Source organism: Phaethon aethereus (assembly GCF_964289735.1).
Source record: "Phaethon aethereus genome assembly, chromosome: 1".
Classification (NCBI taxonomy): Eukaryota; Metazoa; Chordata; class Aves; order Phaethontiformes; family Phaethontidae; genus Phaethon; species Phaethon aethereus.
This window is the reverse complement of record NC_138575.1, coordinates 66,717,740-66,734,816: the sequence shown is the minus strand read 5'-3', so window position 1 is coordinate 66,734,816 and position 17,077 is coordinate 66,717,740. Positions and strand designations below refer to the sequence as shown.

Here is a 17,077-nt window from a genome sequence, read left to right as displayed (position 1 = left end):
TGTCTGTTCTGAGTCACAGCATTTCACCAAGATGGCTAATTGGTCTGTTAATAATTAAGATGCTTCACTGTTGTCATGGCAACATATTTCTCTTCCTTTCTTCTGCAATAACAAAGGAATTAATGACTGTGATAATGAAGCACAAGGATGTCCGTCAAACATGCTGTGAAAATGCTGCAAAGCTACTTTGCAAAACGTGTGCAAATCCAGGTACTTCGACACCGACTGGCTCTTACGCGTAGCACTCCTATCCAAAGGCATGCCTTCCATAACTTAGAACAAACACTTTTTGAGTGACAGTAAATCTGTAGGTAAATCTCGAATATAATATTGTGCTTGCATAGGAATAATGATAGTATGACACTGATTTCTAACTCAGTAAGACTGCCATATGTAAGACAAAAGAGAAGGATAGGATCCTGATTTATGATATGACTTGAGATTTATGAGGGGTGGCTCTGGTCTAGCTTTCTTAGATGACATTAGACCAATCTTTTGGACCAAATCCAGGAATGGACACCAGCACTTGTGGTATTTAGACAGGACAGAGGTTGCTGTCTCCTTCTTGCTATCACTATCAAGTCAACAGATCTGCTTGTTTTTCTTTAACCTTAACATTCCCAAGCATCTCACTTTTGCCTTTGTGCCTCTTGGGAACTGACTTACTCTTTGCAGAGCTGAATGAGAAGCTCCTCTCCCACCTAATGCTAAAGAGCAAAAAGCACATCCTTTGAAAATACAGGTGAACATTTGAAGGGAGGACTATCATAGAAGCAATAAACTATATTACAGAATACTTTCACAAAGTATTGGGAAGAGTGGTTCTCAGTAACACAGAGCAGAAGTGTTTGTAAATGAACACTATTGATGCAGGACTTCTCTTGTAGTTTATTGGTTAATTGGGCTCAAGGACTAAAGAGGTTTTTTTTTCTTTAACAAGTAGGTCTTTTCATATTATTAGGAACTATGAAAATGATATAGTTCTAATTAAGGAGAAATTCATCATTTCCTTACACTAACATGTCTCCATGTTAAATGTACAGTCTATAAAAAGTGATTAGGCACGTTTTATTATTGCACTGAATGGCCTCTTGAAATTCTTATGCTTCAATTGCAATGACTTAATATGATTCTGTCTCTTTTATTAAGAGTTGATGGCCGCAAGAACCTATCACAGAACTGATTACAGCCCTTTTCTTTGCCCCAGCTCAGGTGACATCAGTGTAGAGCAGACAATCCAGGCAGCAAACATTTCTCTTAGATCCTTTGTCAAGTGAATACAGTTAGGAGATGGTGCATTTGCGTCACTTGGGACTCCGGAGTACAATGAAGCAGTGCTGTGTCGAAGATGGTACAAGAGAAAGCTATGCTACCTCTGTGTCTGCTAATGGGTCCCCTTTTTTTCTGAGGTCCCCAGTGAAGGACACCAGAGAGTATTTAGTCATTTTGTGATCCAATATTCTGTGACACAAATGAGAAGGAATAATCCAGAAAGCTAGTCTAAATGTCCATCCTTCATCTCATGTATGATATTCTTGGCAGTAATAATTAATATGGCTGTAGGAAGGTTAAGACTCACTTAAGGCAGGCAGGGGTATAGAAAAAATGTATTTACAAACACAGAAAGGACTATTTAGGGTAATTTTTAAGGCACATATTCTAAATATGCTTTGTAGCAAGGCTGCAGAGTTTTTCAGCAAACTGTAAAGGGAGGTGGTGTCTCCAAACAACTCTGCTCTGAATTGGCTAAGGGGGGACAACCAGGGTGGCTCAAAGTAAAGGAACTGTCCCTCTCAGGACAGATTTAACCCTGATAACCTAGAAAGGATAGAAAGAAAAAGCTCCTTTACAAAGTTACCAACATGTGCAGAAAAAATAGGATTGATGGTAGGTTTTAATTTTGTAAAACTGTCCTTGGCTTCACAGATGTTTTATATGCATTTAGATCCCAGTTCAAATCACTCTAGGGGTCTGTGGGAATACTGACACAGCCTGGAGCAGCTCTGGATCATGTCCCTGGGACTTCTTTCTTCCTCTGTAGCACCACAGGGACTATTCAAGTCCATTTGCCAGCCAGCTAGTTCTGTCTGTTCAGGAAGTCAGACAGTCTGACTATCTACAGATTTACCTGTTGGTATATGACGGATAAAACTCTTCCAGTTAATATCCTATCAGGTAATGGAGAGTTGTGTAATATCCTTGTCACGCTAAGCTGTATCCATTTTGGTCCCTCTGTGTTTAGTATAACAGTTACAATTTCAAAGTTGTCTTCCCAGTATTTTGGAGATGTTCCTTAGTGGCTTGGATACTGTGCTCCCTCTCTTAGCAGACGGATACAGGAGCTGGAGCCAGGCACAGCCAGGGCAATATGGCTTAAAGCCAGCGGTAGGGTCTCATAATTCAGGAGATGGTTCAGCTGCTAAAGCCAGTTAGACCTCCCCTGGCTGGAGCGCTCTCATTTTTGGGAGCCTCCTGTGGTTGCCTGTTGGCTGCTCCACGCTATTGGAAGAGTTGGGAAAAAGCACTTCGGCACTCACCACCGCGATGAGCGCACCGAGCTGGCAAAACGCTGTCTTAGGGAGTCACAAAGGCCAGCAAAGTATGTGCCCCCTAAATGTAAAGCATGTGTCTTCTCCAATCTTGTGCCTCCAACGATTATCATGAATGTGAGCTTTTCTTCTTCTGTTTGCTTTGGTAGCATGTGTTAATTTAGCAAATTATTTATTGAGGGAAAGCTACTTCCTATGCAGTATTTGTATTATTACTTATGGCATTATGCAACACTTCAGGTGCCTCCTTTAGTCTTAATTTTCCTATTCTTTGCTTATAAAAATTACCCCACCTTTTTTTTTTCCTGATATAGAAAGTGACCTTTGCAGTTCACTGTTTTCTATTCATTAAATTTGCTGACAGTATTTGAAGAAAACCTTCTTTGAAACTATAGGTCACTGCACACATCTTCACTACTTTTCAGTATAAAGCAGTACCTGAGACAAAATAAAAGTTTGCACCCTGCACTTCAATACAAAAGAAATCACTCCAGAAATACTACATGCTTGCCATTTATTCAAGGATCTACATAAAATCTGTACTGCTTTAAGATCAGTCCATGAGGATCTACATTCTTAGAGTGTGATTTTATTTCCTTTTTAAGTGGCAAACCATATCTTAAAGATACGAGCCATCAACAACAAATCTGTCATTTATTTAGCGGAGAGGGAAACTTTCTTCTGCAAAAGCAACTGCTGTATCTATAAAAATATCTCTGTGAAAAGCCAGACTTGCAGCACTTTAAAAAATAACACTGAAATAGATTTTCCTATACACAAAACCTAAAATGGAAATGCTTAAAGTAGTAACGTGTATTTACAAAGTAGTAGAAGACACAGATTTGATTTTCATATGTTAAAATAATGACGTTACTGAAGGTACACTGTACGTTTCAGAATATTCTGCTTAAAGGGCACTGAGGCTTCGCCTTCACGTGACTGCTGTTTCACCCATAACTGCTAAGAAGCCAGGGAATAATCCAGGATCCTGGAAATTTTCAGCAGAGTGTTCTGGCTCTACCTGTTCCCAGGAAACATGCCACAAACACGAGTGCCCCTGGCTTACCTTGATGACGATGTGGGCTCAGTGATCTGCCTCTGCATGCGTGCATGTCTGATCAGATGCTCTTTCAGTGCGTTCTGGACCTCTGCTGGTATATCAGGTGAAGTGTGGCTAATTTTCAACGCAGCTTCAAGTACCTTTGTTGTAGGTTTCCCATTTTCTTTAACTTCCTTTTTCTCATTGGTCTCAAAAACCTCTGTAGGAGCACTGGAGTTGCTCTGAGGGACATTAGTGGCATTGGAAGTGAGAGGTTTGCTTCTCCAGCAGGGCCAACACAACTTCCAAAAGACAAAAAGTGAGACTACCAGCAAGGCGAGCCCGCAGAAGCTGACGACTACTGCTAACAGACTGACTGAGACGTCTGCAAGGAATTAGAAACAAAGATCATCATGACAGACAAACATGGAGAGAAAAAAAAATTAAAAATGACACGGTAAGGAGATAGAAGCATTTTGATCATTCTCTTGCACAGAGCTTTAAAGTCCTATTTAATTTTTTTTTTCTTTTTTTGACATCTAAGCCTGTACCTTTAAAATGTTATTATAGTCTAATATCTATTTCACAAATACTCCACTAATTGTTGTTCAGGCCAGGGGCCAGTATTTGTGCCACTAGCCACGCACTCAGTCAGACTTCTCAGGAAGTAAGGGCTACCCAAATGGTCCCAAATACACCTAGCCATTGCTGCCAAAGGATGTTTGCTCAGGAACACATGCTGAAAAAATTAGACCACAGTCAACATTTTCTGTAAGTGCACATGAAGACAGACCAGTTCGAAACCATCAGGCTGATACAGAAATTTCTTCAGGACTTGCCAAAACTTTTGACTCTGTGTGCTAACTGCTTCAGAAACATGTTAAAACTTAACATTTAAGTGGCAATAAATAGGGACAGGATATATAGTCTGTCACAAATAAGAAATTTCTACAGTTAAATCTTGAACTCTGGACCAAGACTGTGTTAGACCAAGACAGCACATATACATCCTATCTAAAATTCTAAGTCTGGCACTGGTATCTAAAATTCTGCTCTGAAAATATAGCTGGCTTCAGAGTACTCTATACAATGCCCTGAGTTGTGCAGAGACCATACCGTACATTTAGCTACCCCTGCTGCCCTGTATTTGACTTTTTCTGCCACAATTAGTTAACATATCCAATAGCGTGGCCAAAGATAGGAGAACAGATTTCATACCAAGGAAATTCGTGAACAGACTTGTATTTTAGGAGATGGTGGATCACCAGAAATGCCAGTTGAGCCCTAATTAGGAGTTTTATTCTTTGTGACATGTTTCAGTTCGATTTTTCCAGTATCATCTAATATTATAAAATATAACTAAAAAATCCCTTTCCTTTTGAAAAGAGTCTTTTGTATGCTTTGAAAGTATTCAATAAACCCTGCTTAAATGTCCCTCAAGCCATGGCTGCTGCTGCTTGTTACAAGTTTTGACAGTTTAACAGCTAATATTTTGTATCCATAGCTCCAGGCTACATTGAACCAGTGGAAAAGTGCAACAAGAGTTTGAGCATATTTTTTCTAGAGGACCACAGGAAGAACAATAGTCCTCTAGGTATGTATTAGCTCCACAGAACAGTAAGTAGCTCACAGGTCCCTTTGAGAGACGAAGATTCCAGTAGAAAATTTGGGAACGTTTTCTTTATTAATATATAATATCCATAGACATCTCTCAGTAACAAACACTGAGATTAAGGCCCATTCAACACGAAAATGCGTGAGAATTAGCAAAACCAAATAGAAAATGCTTGTATCCTGGAGATTTGAAAGATACGCTTCTGCTCAACCTTACTTCATATACATGCTGGCCAGTGTCACGGGGGAACTGGCAGAGGATGTGCTTCTTGATTTAAAGAGTTTGGCACAAACTGCTGCCCTCCCTTGAACATGTCCTGACAGTCCAGAGAAAGGTGTCCTCCTTTTCTGCCTGTAGTTAAATTTCAAAATGTAGCCCTTTGGAATATGCATGTCAGCTTAATGAGAAATTCATATGGCAGATTCTGATTTAAGATGCTTCCATAAAATGAATGTATGCATAATTATATCTAATAATGATGTAACACAAGAAGCAAACGATACTTTTGCATGTGATTTTTGTAGAGAATTTATCCCCAGTAGGGATTATTAGGCTTATTCAGTTTAATTTACTGTTTACCCTGATATCTTCCCGGAGCCCAGCAATTTTTGCTTGGCTTGTGCATGTTCTGTAGCAGACTGTCCTATCTTGACAACAAGAAAAGACATTAAAAGATGCTGAGTTTACAGCTTGTTTCAGTGGTTAATCACTTCATTGCAGATTTGTATTTCTGATTTGTGTTTTTGTAGTTCTATTTTACAGTCCTTGCTTCTTTCATGTCTTTGTATGAGAGATTTAAAGATACGATATGCTTCGTGAGACATGCCTATACAAAATACAAATGCATATATGCCTATACAAAATACAAATAAAATAAACTGTGCCAGGAAACAAACCCAGGACTTGAAACCCAATTGCCTGTACCAGTCCCTGGAACAGTTTTAGACTGGGACAGCTGATACTCTTCCAGCCAATTCCTGGGCATGGATCAGGAATTAGAGTAGGCCAATGATCATTCTTAGTAGGTGGTTTGGATGTAGCCCCTCTGTTTCAGCAGATGACAGACTTTAATAGCATGGAGAGAGGCTCTTACATACAAGTTGGCCTCAGTACCAGAGAATGGTCATAAGTGAATTTAACATATTAATACAGAGGTATACCCCACTGAAGGAACTTTTTTGATAAACTGAACCAGCTGAATTTTCAATCAAACTGGGCAAAATATTTTTCCATTCTCAAAGCATGACAGAAAGTGGAAGTCTTGAAAATGTTGATGATCTATCAGAAATAAAAAAAAAAAAAAAGAAAACAAAAAGCAATTAAATTTTGGGTCATTTGCAATATTCTAGCTCAGTCTAGAGATGGCTGGCACAATTAGGTTACATTTTGAGAGGAAGGCTTTTAGAATGGAAAATTGTATTTTTTTTAATTTAGAAAATGTTGAAACAGGATGTTTTAACAACTTTGAAACTGCTGAAAACATTTCAAAACCAGAAATATGAAAATTGATCCCTTCCAGCACAGTTTCAATTTGATGAATAGATACTATCAGCTGAAAAACGTTCCATCAAAGCATTACTAGGCAATTCTATTTTAAGTTTTTCACTGCAAGACAGTTTTCCTTCAAATAACTTGCTGTCTCCTTTCAACACCTACTGCCATACTTCAACTACCTCTAAGCTTTTTTTCTGTATTTCCATTACTACTTCAAATTCTAAGTCACTCCCAAAATCTTTACAGAAAATGTATGTTTTATAGCCCTAAAATAATCATATGAAAAATCTGAAGTCTCAAGAGCAGGGAAAAAGAGCTAATTCTACACACAGTTGTACAAATTATAGTCTCCATTTTTGCTGTTTTACTAATAAATTAAACAACCTCACATATTGTACTTCCTAATACAACAAATACTTAAACATGAAATATGTTAATTACCAGGTATTTGAACAAAAATAGTTCATTACAAAAAAAGTACTTAAGTATATTTACTGCCATGATTGCTAAAGAGCAATCGGTATGCCATATAAATTGACATAAAAAGCATATTGCTTCATTTCCTCTCTTCTGACAGTCACTCAATTGAGCAGTTACGAGAGATTTGCTGTTATGTGAAGACTGAAATCATTTGTAGAACAGCAGTCAAATGGAGCTTCCCAGACTCTTTGCACGTTAGACTGGATATGTCTCATATTACCTTTTTATAGGAAGTTTGGTTTAAGAATACAAAACACTAAGAGACAGTTCTGCAGACTAGGAGTTTCTTCACATCCCTACCAAGGAAACCTGGCTGGGAAGGAAAATGTGTACTGAAGGATGTATGTGTCATCAGACCAGGGTTGCACCTCACATATGTAAGTATTATTTAAAGATGTAGAACTGGTGACAAATTCAAAGACTGCCTAAGTTTTTAGAGGCAGAAGAAGATACACTCACTCTGCTGGGACAATGTTAATTGCCAACACTGTAAACAATGTTCTCACTAGTCTCTGGTGTGAAGGAAGAGAAAAATCATCTTGAAGTACAAGCAGTTGTTTGGCAACTCTTTTTCTGAACTCATCATTGCAGCTTGTCTTTTTGCACAGAAGAGGACATCTTTCTGAATATTCATCTAGACATGCAGCATAATGTTTTTGCCATTCCGTTCTTATGCTGGCTAAGCACAGGTATGTGAAGAAAATCCTTTTTCTCACACACCCCCTTCTGATCAGTGGGAAATCTTCCAGTGACTTCAATGGACTTACCATTTCACTCCTGGTGTTCTTTCTTTACTGGCCTCTGTCATCTTCATAGTCTTGATGCAATTCATAACTGAAAGTAAGTACCCTCTTTCCTCATGGTTTTCTATTTAAAACTACTCTTTCAAGATATGGAATTTTGGAATTTTGGAAAATTTTTTATTTCTCATTTGAGAAAGACACGCCTATTTGGGAAGTGCATGAATTCTATTTACCTCAAAATCTCTCTGCATTTTTTATAAATATCCTCAGAAACATTTCCACCATAAGAGGCTCTTTGATAACCAGTCTTTCATATTAGGCAAGTACTTCAGAAACATGCCCATCTTTTTTCTGGATGCTAGGGAACATTTTGTGCAATGGCTTCTGTACTATGGCTTCCAACAATTTGTTGTTTGCCTCAGAAAAGTTTTGGCCATGAATCCATTTGCAAACATGCACACTGGCAGACTTCCATTTCCAAACCAAGTTAAGTTCATTTATGTTTTAGTCGGTGCCCTGACAGAATATGCCCCTTGGTGCTTAACTTTGGAAAAACATACTTCACAAATCCATGATCTTGAATAAAGAGAAAGACCAGATAACGCTGTGACGTAGTTGCCTATCTGTATATGGGGCAGGCACGTGTCTGATGTGGATCATGCTGGAGAGAACATACTCTTACCAGCAAAGGAATAGCGGGAAAGGAATGCCTGGAAAAAAAGAGGGCTATATTCTCTTTTGACCCACCTCTCGGTCTATATCTGGTCTCGGTTCTCTTAAATATTGAAAGTACAGAATGTCTCTGTAACTTTTTTCAAACATATTTAACTTTTAATTTATTCTCTTGTTCATCAGCCACAAGGAACTTTTCCCTTTCCATAGTGACCACTCTAAAGGGAACTCTTGTGTCTGGAGTATCAGGAGTCAGCTCAATCAGATAAATTAATATGTCTCTGATTTTCTAGGATTTGGAGGGAAGCAGGAGCTTTATCAATTATAAAAGGTCTGGGTCCAATAAATCTCCCTTATCCCCATGCATATGAACTAGTTGGTCCAACTCATCATTTCTGCTCTTCAGTTTTCCTTGGGGAAATCTGAAGAACATAAAATGTTGCTGGTGTTCATTTTTACTCGGCATTAGCAGATCTTCCACAATTACCTCTGTTTCACCCAAACCCCTGCAGATGGGGACACAGTGCCTTAGTGTGCCTCAGAAAGTGGCAGGTGCAGAGTCTTGTATTTTCTCTCACAACCTGAATCTGTCAAAACACCCGACTTAGATTTCAAAATGGCAAAAACAGCCTTTCACTTAAAAGTCTACATGTGATCTCCTCTCCTGTTCTCATGGAGAAACACACTTTGAAGATCTTCCTCAAATCTTTTGACTCTAGTTCTCTTATGAATGTCTTCCCTCCTAGTCTGTTAATTCAGTCTGATGTCTAAGTTGTTCAAAACAGTCATCACCATCTACTGGCTGGTGTATCACTTCTAAAAGCTAACAGAGCTCTATGGTAGCACGGTTCTTGATAGTAAGAGAATCAAATGAAGTCAGGTATCACTGTGATTTACTACATGATTACAGCACATAAAATTATTATTCTCTTGCCAAATAATTTTATCAAAATTATGTTGTTTATTAATGCATCTGATAATCTGTATCTGTCCAACCACAAATGGAACAGCCTCTTTTGCCATTTCAAACTCCACATATGGGACTTTAGATTATGTGACGTACAGCAGATACAAGGGCATTTTCCAAAGGCTTATTAGCCTTCTCCTAGCCCACATTACCTTCTGTTTTCCAGAAATCAGAAGGAATTTGCCACAACAGCTGTGTATTCGTGAGCCTCAGTTCCTGACTTGTGTGTTGTATGTAACTAGAGAGATGTCTCTCACTTTTGCCTGACTGGGTCATCATGTTTTGTTTGCAGTTTAGGAAGCAAAAGATACTGCACTGAACATTGGCCTCTCTTCTCTAACATACCAAATGTAAATTATTTGTCTCCATTTTCAAGGCTTCTTCTGGCCTACCTACTTCCCTACTTGTTAACTCTCACTTAATCTCAATAGGAGGTAACTCCCATCTCTGCTCAACCCACGTCTGCCCCCCTTGCCTTTCATTAATAAAAAAACAGCTTTGGGCTTAGTTCCATGCTGTTCTCACGCTTGCGAGGATCTCTCTGTAAGCATCTGCAAGAAATCCTCTTTCAGATAAGAAAACGAAATGAAAACACATCATAAGCCCACTGGACCGCCATTAATCATAAGTATGCCACAGCTGTAGCAAGGTTCACACAGCTCAAGCGTAATTTTTGAATTGTCATGGTTATGTTTATTCTTACCCAGCATTATCTAACAAATATCTCACACATATGATGAGACCCACCAAAAAAACTCTTTTATCTTCATCATCACAGTTTTGTCCTCCAGCTGTTATAACCATTTCTGTATTTTTCATCTGTACATCTTTACAAAACCCATACGGAGGAAGATTATTTCGTAAAACTCTTGCTTTTATTGTGTATCACTGCTGTAGGCATATTGAGTACTTCTGCATCGTTGTGGCTGCCTTTGCATTTACTGTAAATAAATCTGGTCTCTGCAGTATGTTTACCCCTCTCTTCTGCCTTTTTCAGTAACCCGGTACCTTTTTCCCCAAAAAAACATACTTCTGTCTGGTAATAACTTTGTTCTGACCAGGTGATGAGGTGTATCATAAATAAGTCAATCACTCTGCTAGCTGTTCAAAGTTTATTATTTAATTTTATCACATTTCTCTGTAACAGAATGCTTAATTGTTTCACACAACAGTGACTTTCTCATGAAGAAAAATGTTCCTTTCTTGTATGACAGTCCTATACTGATGACAGCAGTCTTCACATTCATTCATGCCATTTCTGGTCTCCTTCATGCTTGCTTTGGCACAGTTGAGAAGAACTTGCAAGCACACTACTGGGTAAATCTGTTCTTTCTCCAACCTCTAAATGATTTAGAGCTTATACTCTGCATGTTTAAAGGAACCAAGGCTAAATGTAAACCATAAGCTGCCACCAGCAGGTTGAGAGTTGTCAGGGAAGCAGCTGACAGACAATGGGAGACTCATGCCAGCTGCAGCAGGAGGACCCATGACATTGCTCTTCAGGGAAGAGCGAGACTGTATTACAGAATGGCCGCGCACAGGATGGTCCAGTGTTTTCTTACTCCCTCTATACTTCTATAGTAAACTGTTGATAGGGGTAGAGTTAGATACTTCATAGGGTAAACTTTTATTGTAATCAAATAATTGTGAGTAGAATATTTAGGTGAATAACAAATGATTCTGTAGAAGCTGATGCTCTTTGCATGGTCAACTTAAAAAAATTAATTGTCTGACAAGAAAAAGAGCAAGAGCAAACATCGCTCTCTAGAACTCTCTAGCCACTCTAAATGGCTAAAATAAGCCCTCCTGGCTGGGAAGCAACTGGGTTCCCAGCTCTGTTATAAACATTAGTTCCCCATGAGAACTGATAATGAGATAGTTCTGCAGGTCCAGAGGGCCTAAAAAAAAAACCAAAGACAGCAGAAAGTGCCCACCATTTGCAGATGACATGCAATGTCCCTAGAGCAGGATGCCAAAGCTCCTCTTACTACACTCTATGAAATTGGCTTAACCTTCAGAAATGCTCCCAGCTGAGACTTTGATGTGCTTGCTTCCTTTGAAAATGAGGAGGGATGCTTAACTGGCAAAAATGAATTAGAGTCCTTTATTAATTAGATAACCTGAGTAAAAATACAGGTATAACCAAGCCGCATATATGAATTTTGTATACTTCTGGAAAATAATTTACTTGGATTAGAGATAAATTTTGTTAGGTGCGATCCTGCACATCCATCTCCCATTTATTTTCCACCTGAACTGTTCCTATTATGTGACAAACATCTTAAACATTCTGCCCAAATCTACTGAAAGTAAAGGAGCTGTAAAAAAAAAAAAAAAATCAACAAAACAGTTGCACATCTAATTCAGCATTTTGTCAAAAATGTTGTACCCTTCAGAGGAAAGCTCACATATACATCTAACTATGTAAAGGTACCATAAATGTAAACAGCTTCCTAATCTTTTCTCTTGAGCATTACCCTGAGATGAGAGAATTAATAGCCCTTGTAATTACCAGGGCAGAAAATATAACAGCAGATGTCCTGTCTTCACTAATTGTCTAAAGCTCTTAGAAATTTACAAAATTATTTATCTCACTATGATTCTTTTCTGTGAGTTCCATAGATTAATTATCCATTACACTAAATATGATTACCCCTTCTTGACCCAAGCAGTGAGCTGTAATTGAGGGTCCTAAGGTGGTGGTGGTGTCACTGAGAGGAAAAATCTATTGAAGAATCAGCTGTTTCTTTGATGTAATCCTCTTTCTCCACAAAGAATGTCCAAACTCCTATTTCTCCGAGAATAAGAGGACTCAAACACATGGAGGTTATTTTTTTGGTTAGCAGCAAACCTGAATAGCTGTCCTTTGTGCTTTGTTGTTTCATTTGGGTGTACTCTGCCTTCCCAAAGCCATACTTTCCTTTTTTTTTGTTCTGACTGTATCTCTGGCTCCCTCTTCTTTGTGTTTGATTCTGTTATCCTTGTTATGCTTCTTTCTCATACCCAGACACCTACACTGTCAAAAAAAATCAGTACCTGGCCTCTCTGCTTGCCAGTGAAATTTCGTGGGTCACAAGGTTATTATTGTCTCATATTTTGTTTTGAGCCTGTGATTGGGTGGTGCATCTTTTGTCTCAAGTAGCTGATTCCTCTCAGAAGCTTGGCTGCTTTTCACGGTCTAACTGAACAGAAAGCAATCATCACACCCACAAACATAACCATATCACAGCAGTTCTAGTTGCCTTTTTTTAACGTTTTTGACTTCTAGAGCATGTTTTTATTCTTGTATTAAATAGAAATGGTCTGTCTTCCTTTTTATCATCTACTCTTCTACTTTCTGAAATGTTTCTTGCTCTATTCTTTCCTTTCCAAATACAGGTGTCTTCATCTTTTAGACTTCTTTCCTTCAATGAAATCTTATTAGTGATTTTTACTCATGCTATCTTTGTGACACTTTAGATGTCTTCTTTTTGAGATTAGGAAAACTGAATGAACCCACCATTTAAAGAGAGAATATGCTATCCATATATACCCAAATATTATTTTCTTTCTCTCCTCTTTATACCATCTCCTGGACTATTTGCTTTTTGAATTTTCATTGAAAGTTTAGCTGTAATTCTATAACACAACAACATACAATAATAAGTCATTATTCTGTGATAACCCTTTCACAGTCTTTTATCTTCTTCCAGAAGCCCTCCTTACAGCTCAAGTATCTTCTTACTCTTACTATAGTAGTTTCTTCTCCACACACTTCAGTGCTTGTTGCTGGAGCTAATTCCCAACACACTGCTACAGCAAATAATTGAACTGGTTCCATAATGCGTATCACCCAGCATAGGCATACACTGGGAAAGTTTGGGACATATAGCAAAACTGATAGGGCTAAATTAGCCATTCCTCCTCTCTACCATACAGCTACAGCTGCATGCACCAGAACTGTGCAGAATTTATTCAGCCACAGAAGGATATGGCTACATGGTACGGACTCTCACACCAAATGCTACCACCCTATGTATGAGACACAGATTATTTCAGGAAAATACGATTCATTCTCAGAATGATGATGGAGAACACTTAATGTTTCTACCTTTAATGGACTGGAACTTTGAGTGTTCAACACTGTGGACAACATTAACTTTATCCATAGAGATGATAAGGAACTCTGTGCATTTGAAGAGCAGAAAAGATGGCACGATGCACCTTTCAATGATCACATTTCTCTCAGCCTAGACACTGTATTTACAACATTTCAGTTCCTAAAATTCATGTAATATGTCTTGTCTATCCAAGTGTTTATATACTAAAATAGTCCATTATTAACAACGACAGTGTGTTTGTTCCTCCTCTGGAGTCAGAAAGTATTCATATATGCCCACTGGCAGTGTTATTAATGCTTAATTTAACATGTGTGCCAATAAAGTTGACACCCATCATCTAATAATCGTTTCCTTTTAAGGAGGAAAAAGTGAGATTTAGAAACTCAGCTGAGATGTGGGACTCAGTGGTTGAAGCCTCTGGTCTGTTAAATATCAGGGTATTTTTAACCCAACAGTTGCAAGCTAGTTAGGGTTTACAAATGAAAAAACCAGGAAGATGGTTGACTTCGAAGAAAAGTTTAAAAAGAAGATCCTGTTACTGCACACAATGCAACATCAAGGCAAGTGTTGAAGATTCAAATTTTCTAAACGGCAAACCTTGGTTTACCTCCTGGGACATTTTTGTATCCTTCACATCCCACCTGTTTATACATCAACTTTGTTTTTATATGACACCTAACACTGACTCCCTGTGCAGCACTCTTTAAAAATGATACAGAGAAACTAACCTTTTCAGAGCCAAATTGTCCAGGCTCCGTAGGGTAATTTTATTTTCATACAGCCTTCTACGATTCGGACCAAGACATCTAACACGCTACGCGATTGGAATACACTCGATACTTGGCATTTACACAGCACAACAAATCCACGATCCGTGCTGGTGGATGCACGCCACGACCCCCACACTCCCCTGTCCCGGCGGCGCGGAAAGGGGCGCCGGCGGCGGACCGAAGCCCCCGGGCCGGGTCGGGCAGGGTCTCCCCCCCGCCCTCGCCCGCCTTCACCGTCTGGAAACTCAGCGCTTGCCTCAAGCGCAAAGCCCTGGGAGAGCCATGCAGGTAGCGGAGCCTGAAAGGAGAATCGTTCCTCTCTCAGGCAACAGGTTTTGGTTCTAAGATACTACAAATACGCCGGAATTTGCAGTTAAATCCGTGGGCATTAGGAAAAAAAAAAAAAGTCACAGCTGCGGCGGTAGCAACAGCGCAGCTGGGGCACCTGCTGAGGACCTGCTGCTTTTCATGACTTGGCGTTAATTTATTTAATTTGTACTGCGCACTTGTTATTTGTTGGCCATAATGCAAGCTGTCTATTTGCATTTATGGACAGACAGAATAGGTTACCAACCCCTTCTGGAAGAAATTAAGCACTGGACTAATTTTCAAGCCCCGTCCTAAAAATAAGTACCATGGAAAGCAAGGGGCCCGGAGAGCACTGCACAGAATAACGCAGCAGCGCAGAGCCGATCCCCAAAGAGCCTGACAATCCAGAAATCAGTGACCAAAGATACCACCGTTAGAAATCCAAACCCTGGTTTCGACCTCGACAATTCTTCTGGCTTCGGAATATTTAAATTAACCCGAATTCCCTTACACCTCACGCCCCACATCCCCAAATTTTCCTGGCCCGGGACGGACCGGAGGGCTGCCCCGACTCTCCAGGTTCCCGCTGGCTCTCCTGCCGCCCTCGGCCATTAAGGGAGGGGATGCAAAACCTCTCAAACCCCGCTCAAAATGCGCCGGGGGCTCTGTCGAGTCCCACCGCAGGGATCCTCTGAGCCGCGGCTTGGCGAGCTGTGCCCCGAGAGGACTCCGCCGGGCCCGCCGCGCCCCGCGGAGTCGCCCGCCTGCCCCCCTCCCCGCGCAACCGGCGGCCGCGGCGCCGCCCGCCCGTGTGCTCGGGGCCGCCAGCGCGACACGCCGAGCACAGGAGGACGGCTGGAGAGATGAGAGAGTGCGACCGGGAGCAAGCCACGCGTGGCGCGCCCGTCGCAGGGAAATGCTGCCCACCCGTGACAAGAACATCACACACAGCCCTCTCCCCCGCTTCCCGCACGCACGGCCCCACAAACACATGCGACAGCCCGGGTCCGAGCTCTGCATAAAGAGGACGGCGCACCGCGGGGAAAACCTTGCTGAAGCGGAGCTGCGGGGGGGCAAACGAGCGAGCTGCCGAGGAAAGGGGCCGTCTCCGGCGGCGCGGCTCCAGCCCACGGCGGGGCTTGCACGTCGGCGGTGATTTCTCTCCCCTCGGCGTCTCTCCTCGCTCCCCATCCCTACTCCTGCACCCCCGCCCGCGGCCCCGCATTTGCCCCGTCGTCCACGAGGCGCTGGCCACCACCCCACCGCGGCTCGGCGGTCCCGGGGCTTCCCTCGATGCCTCCCGGGCGCGGGAAACTCCGCGGGCTGCGAGAGGGAGAGGATTTTAAAGCAGGCTGTGTGACTCCCCCCCCTCCGCCCCCTCCGCACGCAGGATAGGCAAAGGAAAAAGTTGCGCTCTCCGGCCGCCCACGCCGGCGCTGCCCGCCCCGCGGCGGCAGCAGGACGGGCCCGGAGGCGGCGGCGGGGCCGGTACCGGTACCTGTGCCGCCGATGCCCTGGCGGGCGGTCTCCAGGGGGAAGATGCCGGCGCACTTCTCCCGCTCCACCTGCCCGCCCAGGCACAGCTCCGAGATGATCTGCAGCGCCTTGTGGCAGAGGCTGCCCACGCCGTCCTCCGCGGGGAAACTCATCTTCTGGCCCGGCCGCCCGCTAGGCCATGGCCGGCGCGGGACGGCTCCGCTCCCGACCCCCGCGCAACCTCCCGCGGGGAGCGGAGCGGGGCGGAGGGGCGGCAGGAACGGAGCGGCGGGCGCGGCGCGACTGAACTCCCGCTCTCATCCGAAGAAGTAGTGAAAGGGGTGGGGGGGGTGGGGAGGGAGAGACAAAAAAGAAAGGGGGGGGGGAAGAGGGGAAAAAATAAGCCTCCACTTGGCAACGCCTTTTGTGCCTCGCAGGCTTCGGTAGGCGGCCCGGCCAATGGCAGCCCAGCGCGGGGGGGCGCAGGTGGCGGCGGGCGCCCGCCTCCCCCGGGGAAACTTTTCCTCCCGCCGCCCGCGGGGTGACGGCCCCGGGCGGGCGGGCACCTCGGTGGGGGCTGCGCCGGGACGAGCGGAGCGGAGCGGTGCGGACGTTGCGCTGGTGCCGGCGGGCGCAGTCCTCACGGCAGGACCCCCCGGCCCCGGCGGCAGCGGCGCGCTTCGTGCGGAGCCCCGCGGTCGGTCATCGCGCCGGCGGGGCGAAGCGGAGTTTATTGATTCCCCACCGCTCCGGTCGTTTGTCGAAGGAACGTTATTTCTTAGGTGACCCGAGGAGTGTAGTCTTCAATTCGGTCCACCGAGCACCGTCACATGGCTTCATTAACCAAATCACCGTCGCCACTA

At 42.6% G+C, this 17,077-nt stretch overlaps 1 protein-coding gene across 2 annotated transcripts in view; it reads right to left on the bottom strand.

Annotated features, from left to right (window-relative positions):
* Positions 1–16,387, bottom strand: part of SYT10 (synaptotagmin 10) — a gene marked incomplete at both ends in the record, with an annotated part of 35,671 nt that extends 19,284 nt beyond the window's left edge. Inside the window, 2 exons of one of the 2 annotated variants that reach the window (XM_082004996.1) lie at positions 3,616–3,973; positions 16,237–16,387. In XM_082004996.1, the coding sequence (XP_081861122.1) occupies positions 3,616–3,973; positions 16,237–16,387 (509 nt within the window). The remainder of the gene's footprint in view (positions 1–3,615; positions 3,974–16,236) is intronic. The other variant, XM_082004997.1, reaches the window with a different exon arrangement.
* Between the last annotated feature and the right edge of the window lie 690 nt (positions 16,388–17,077).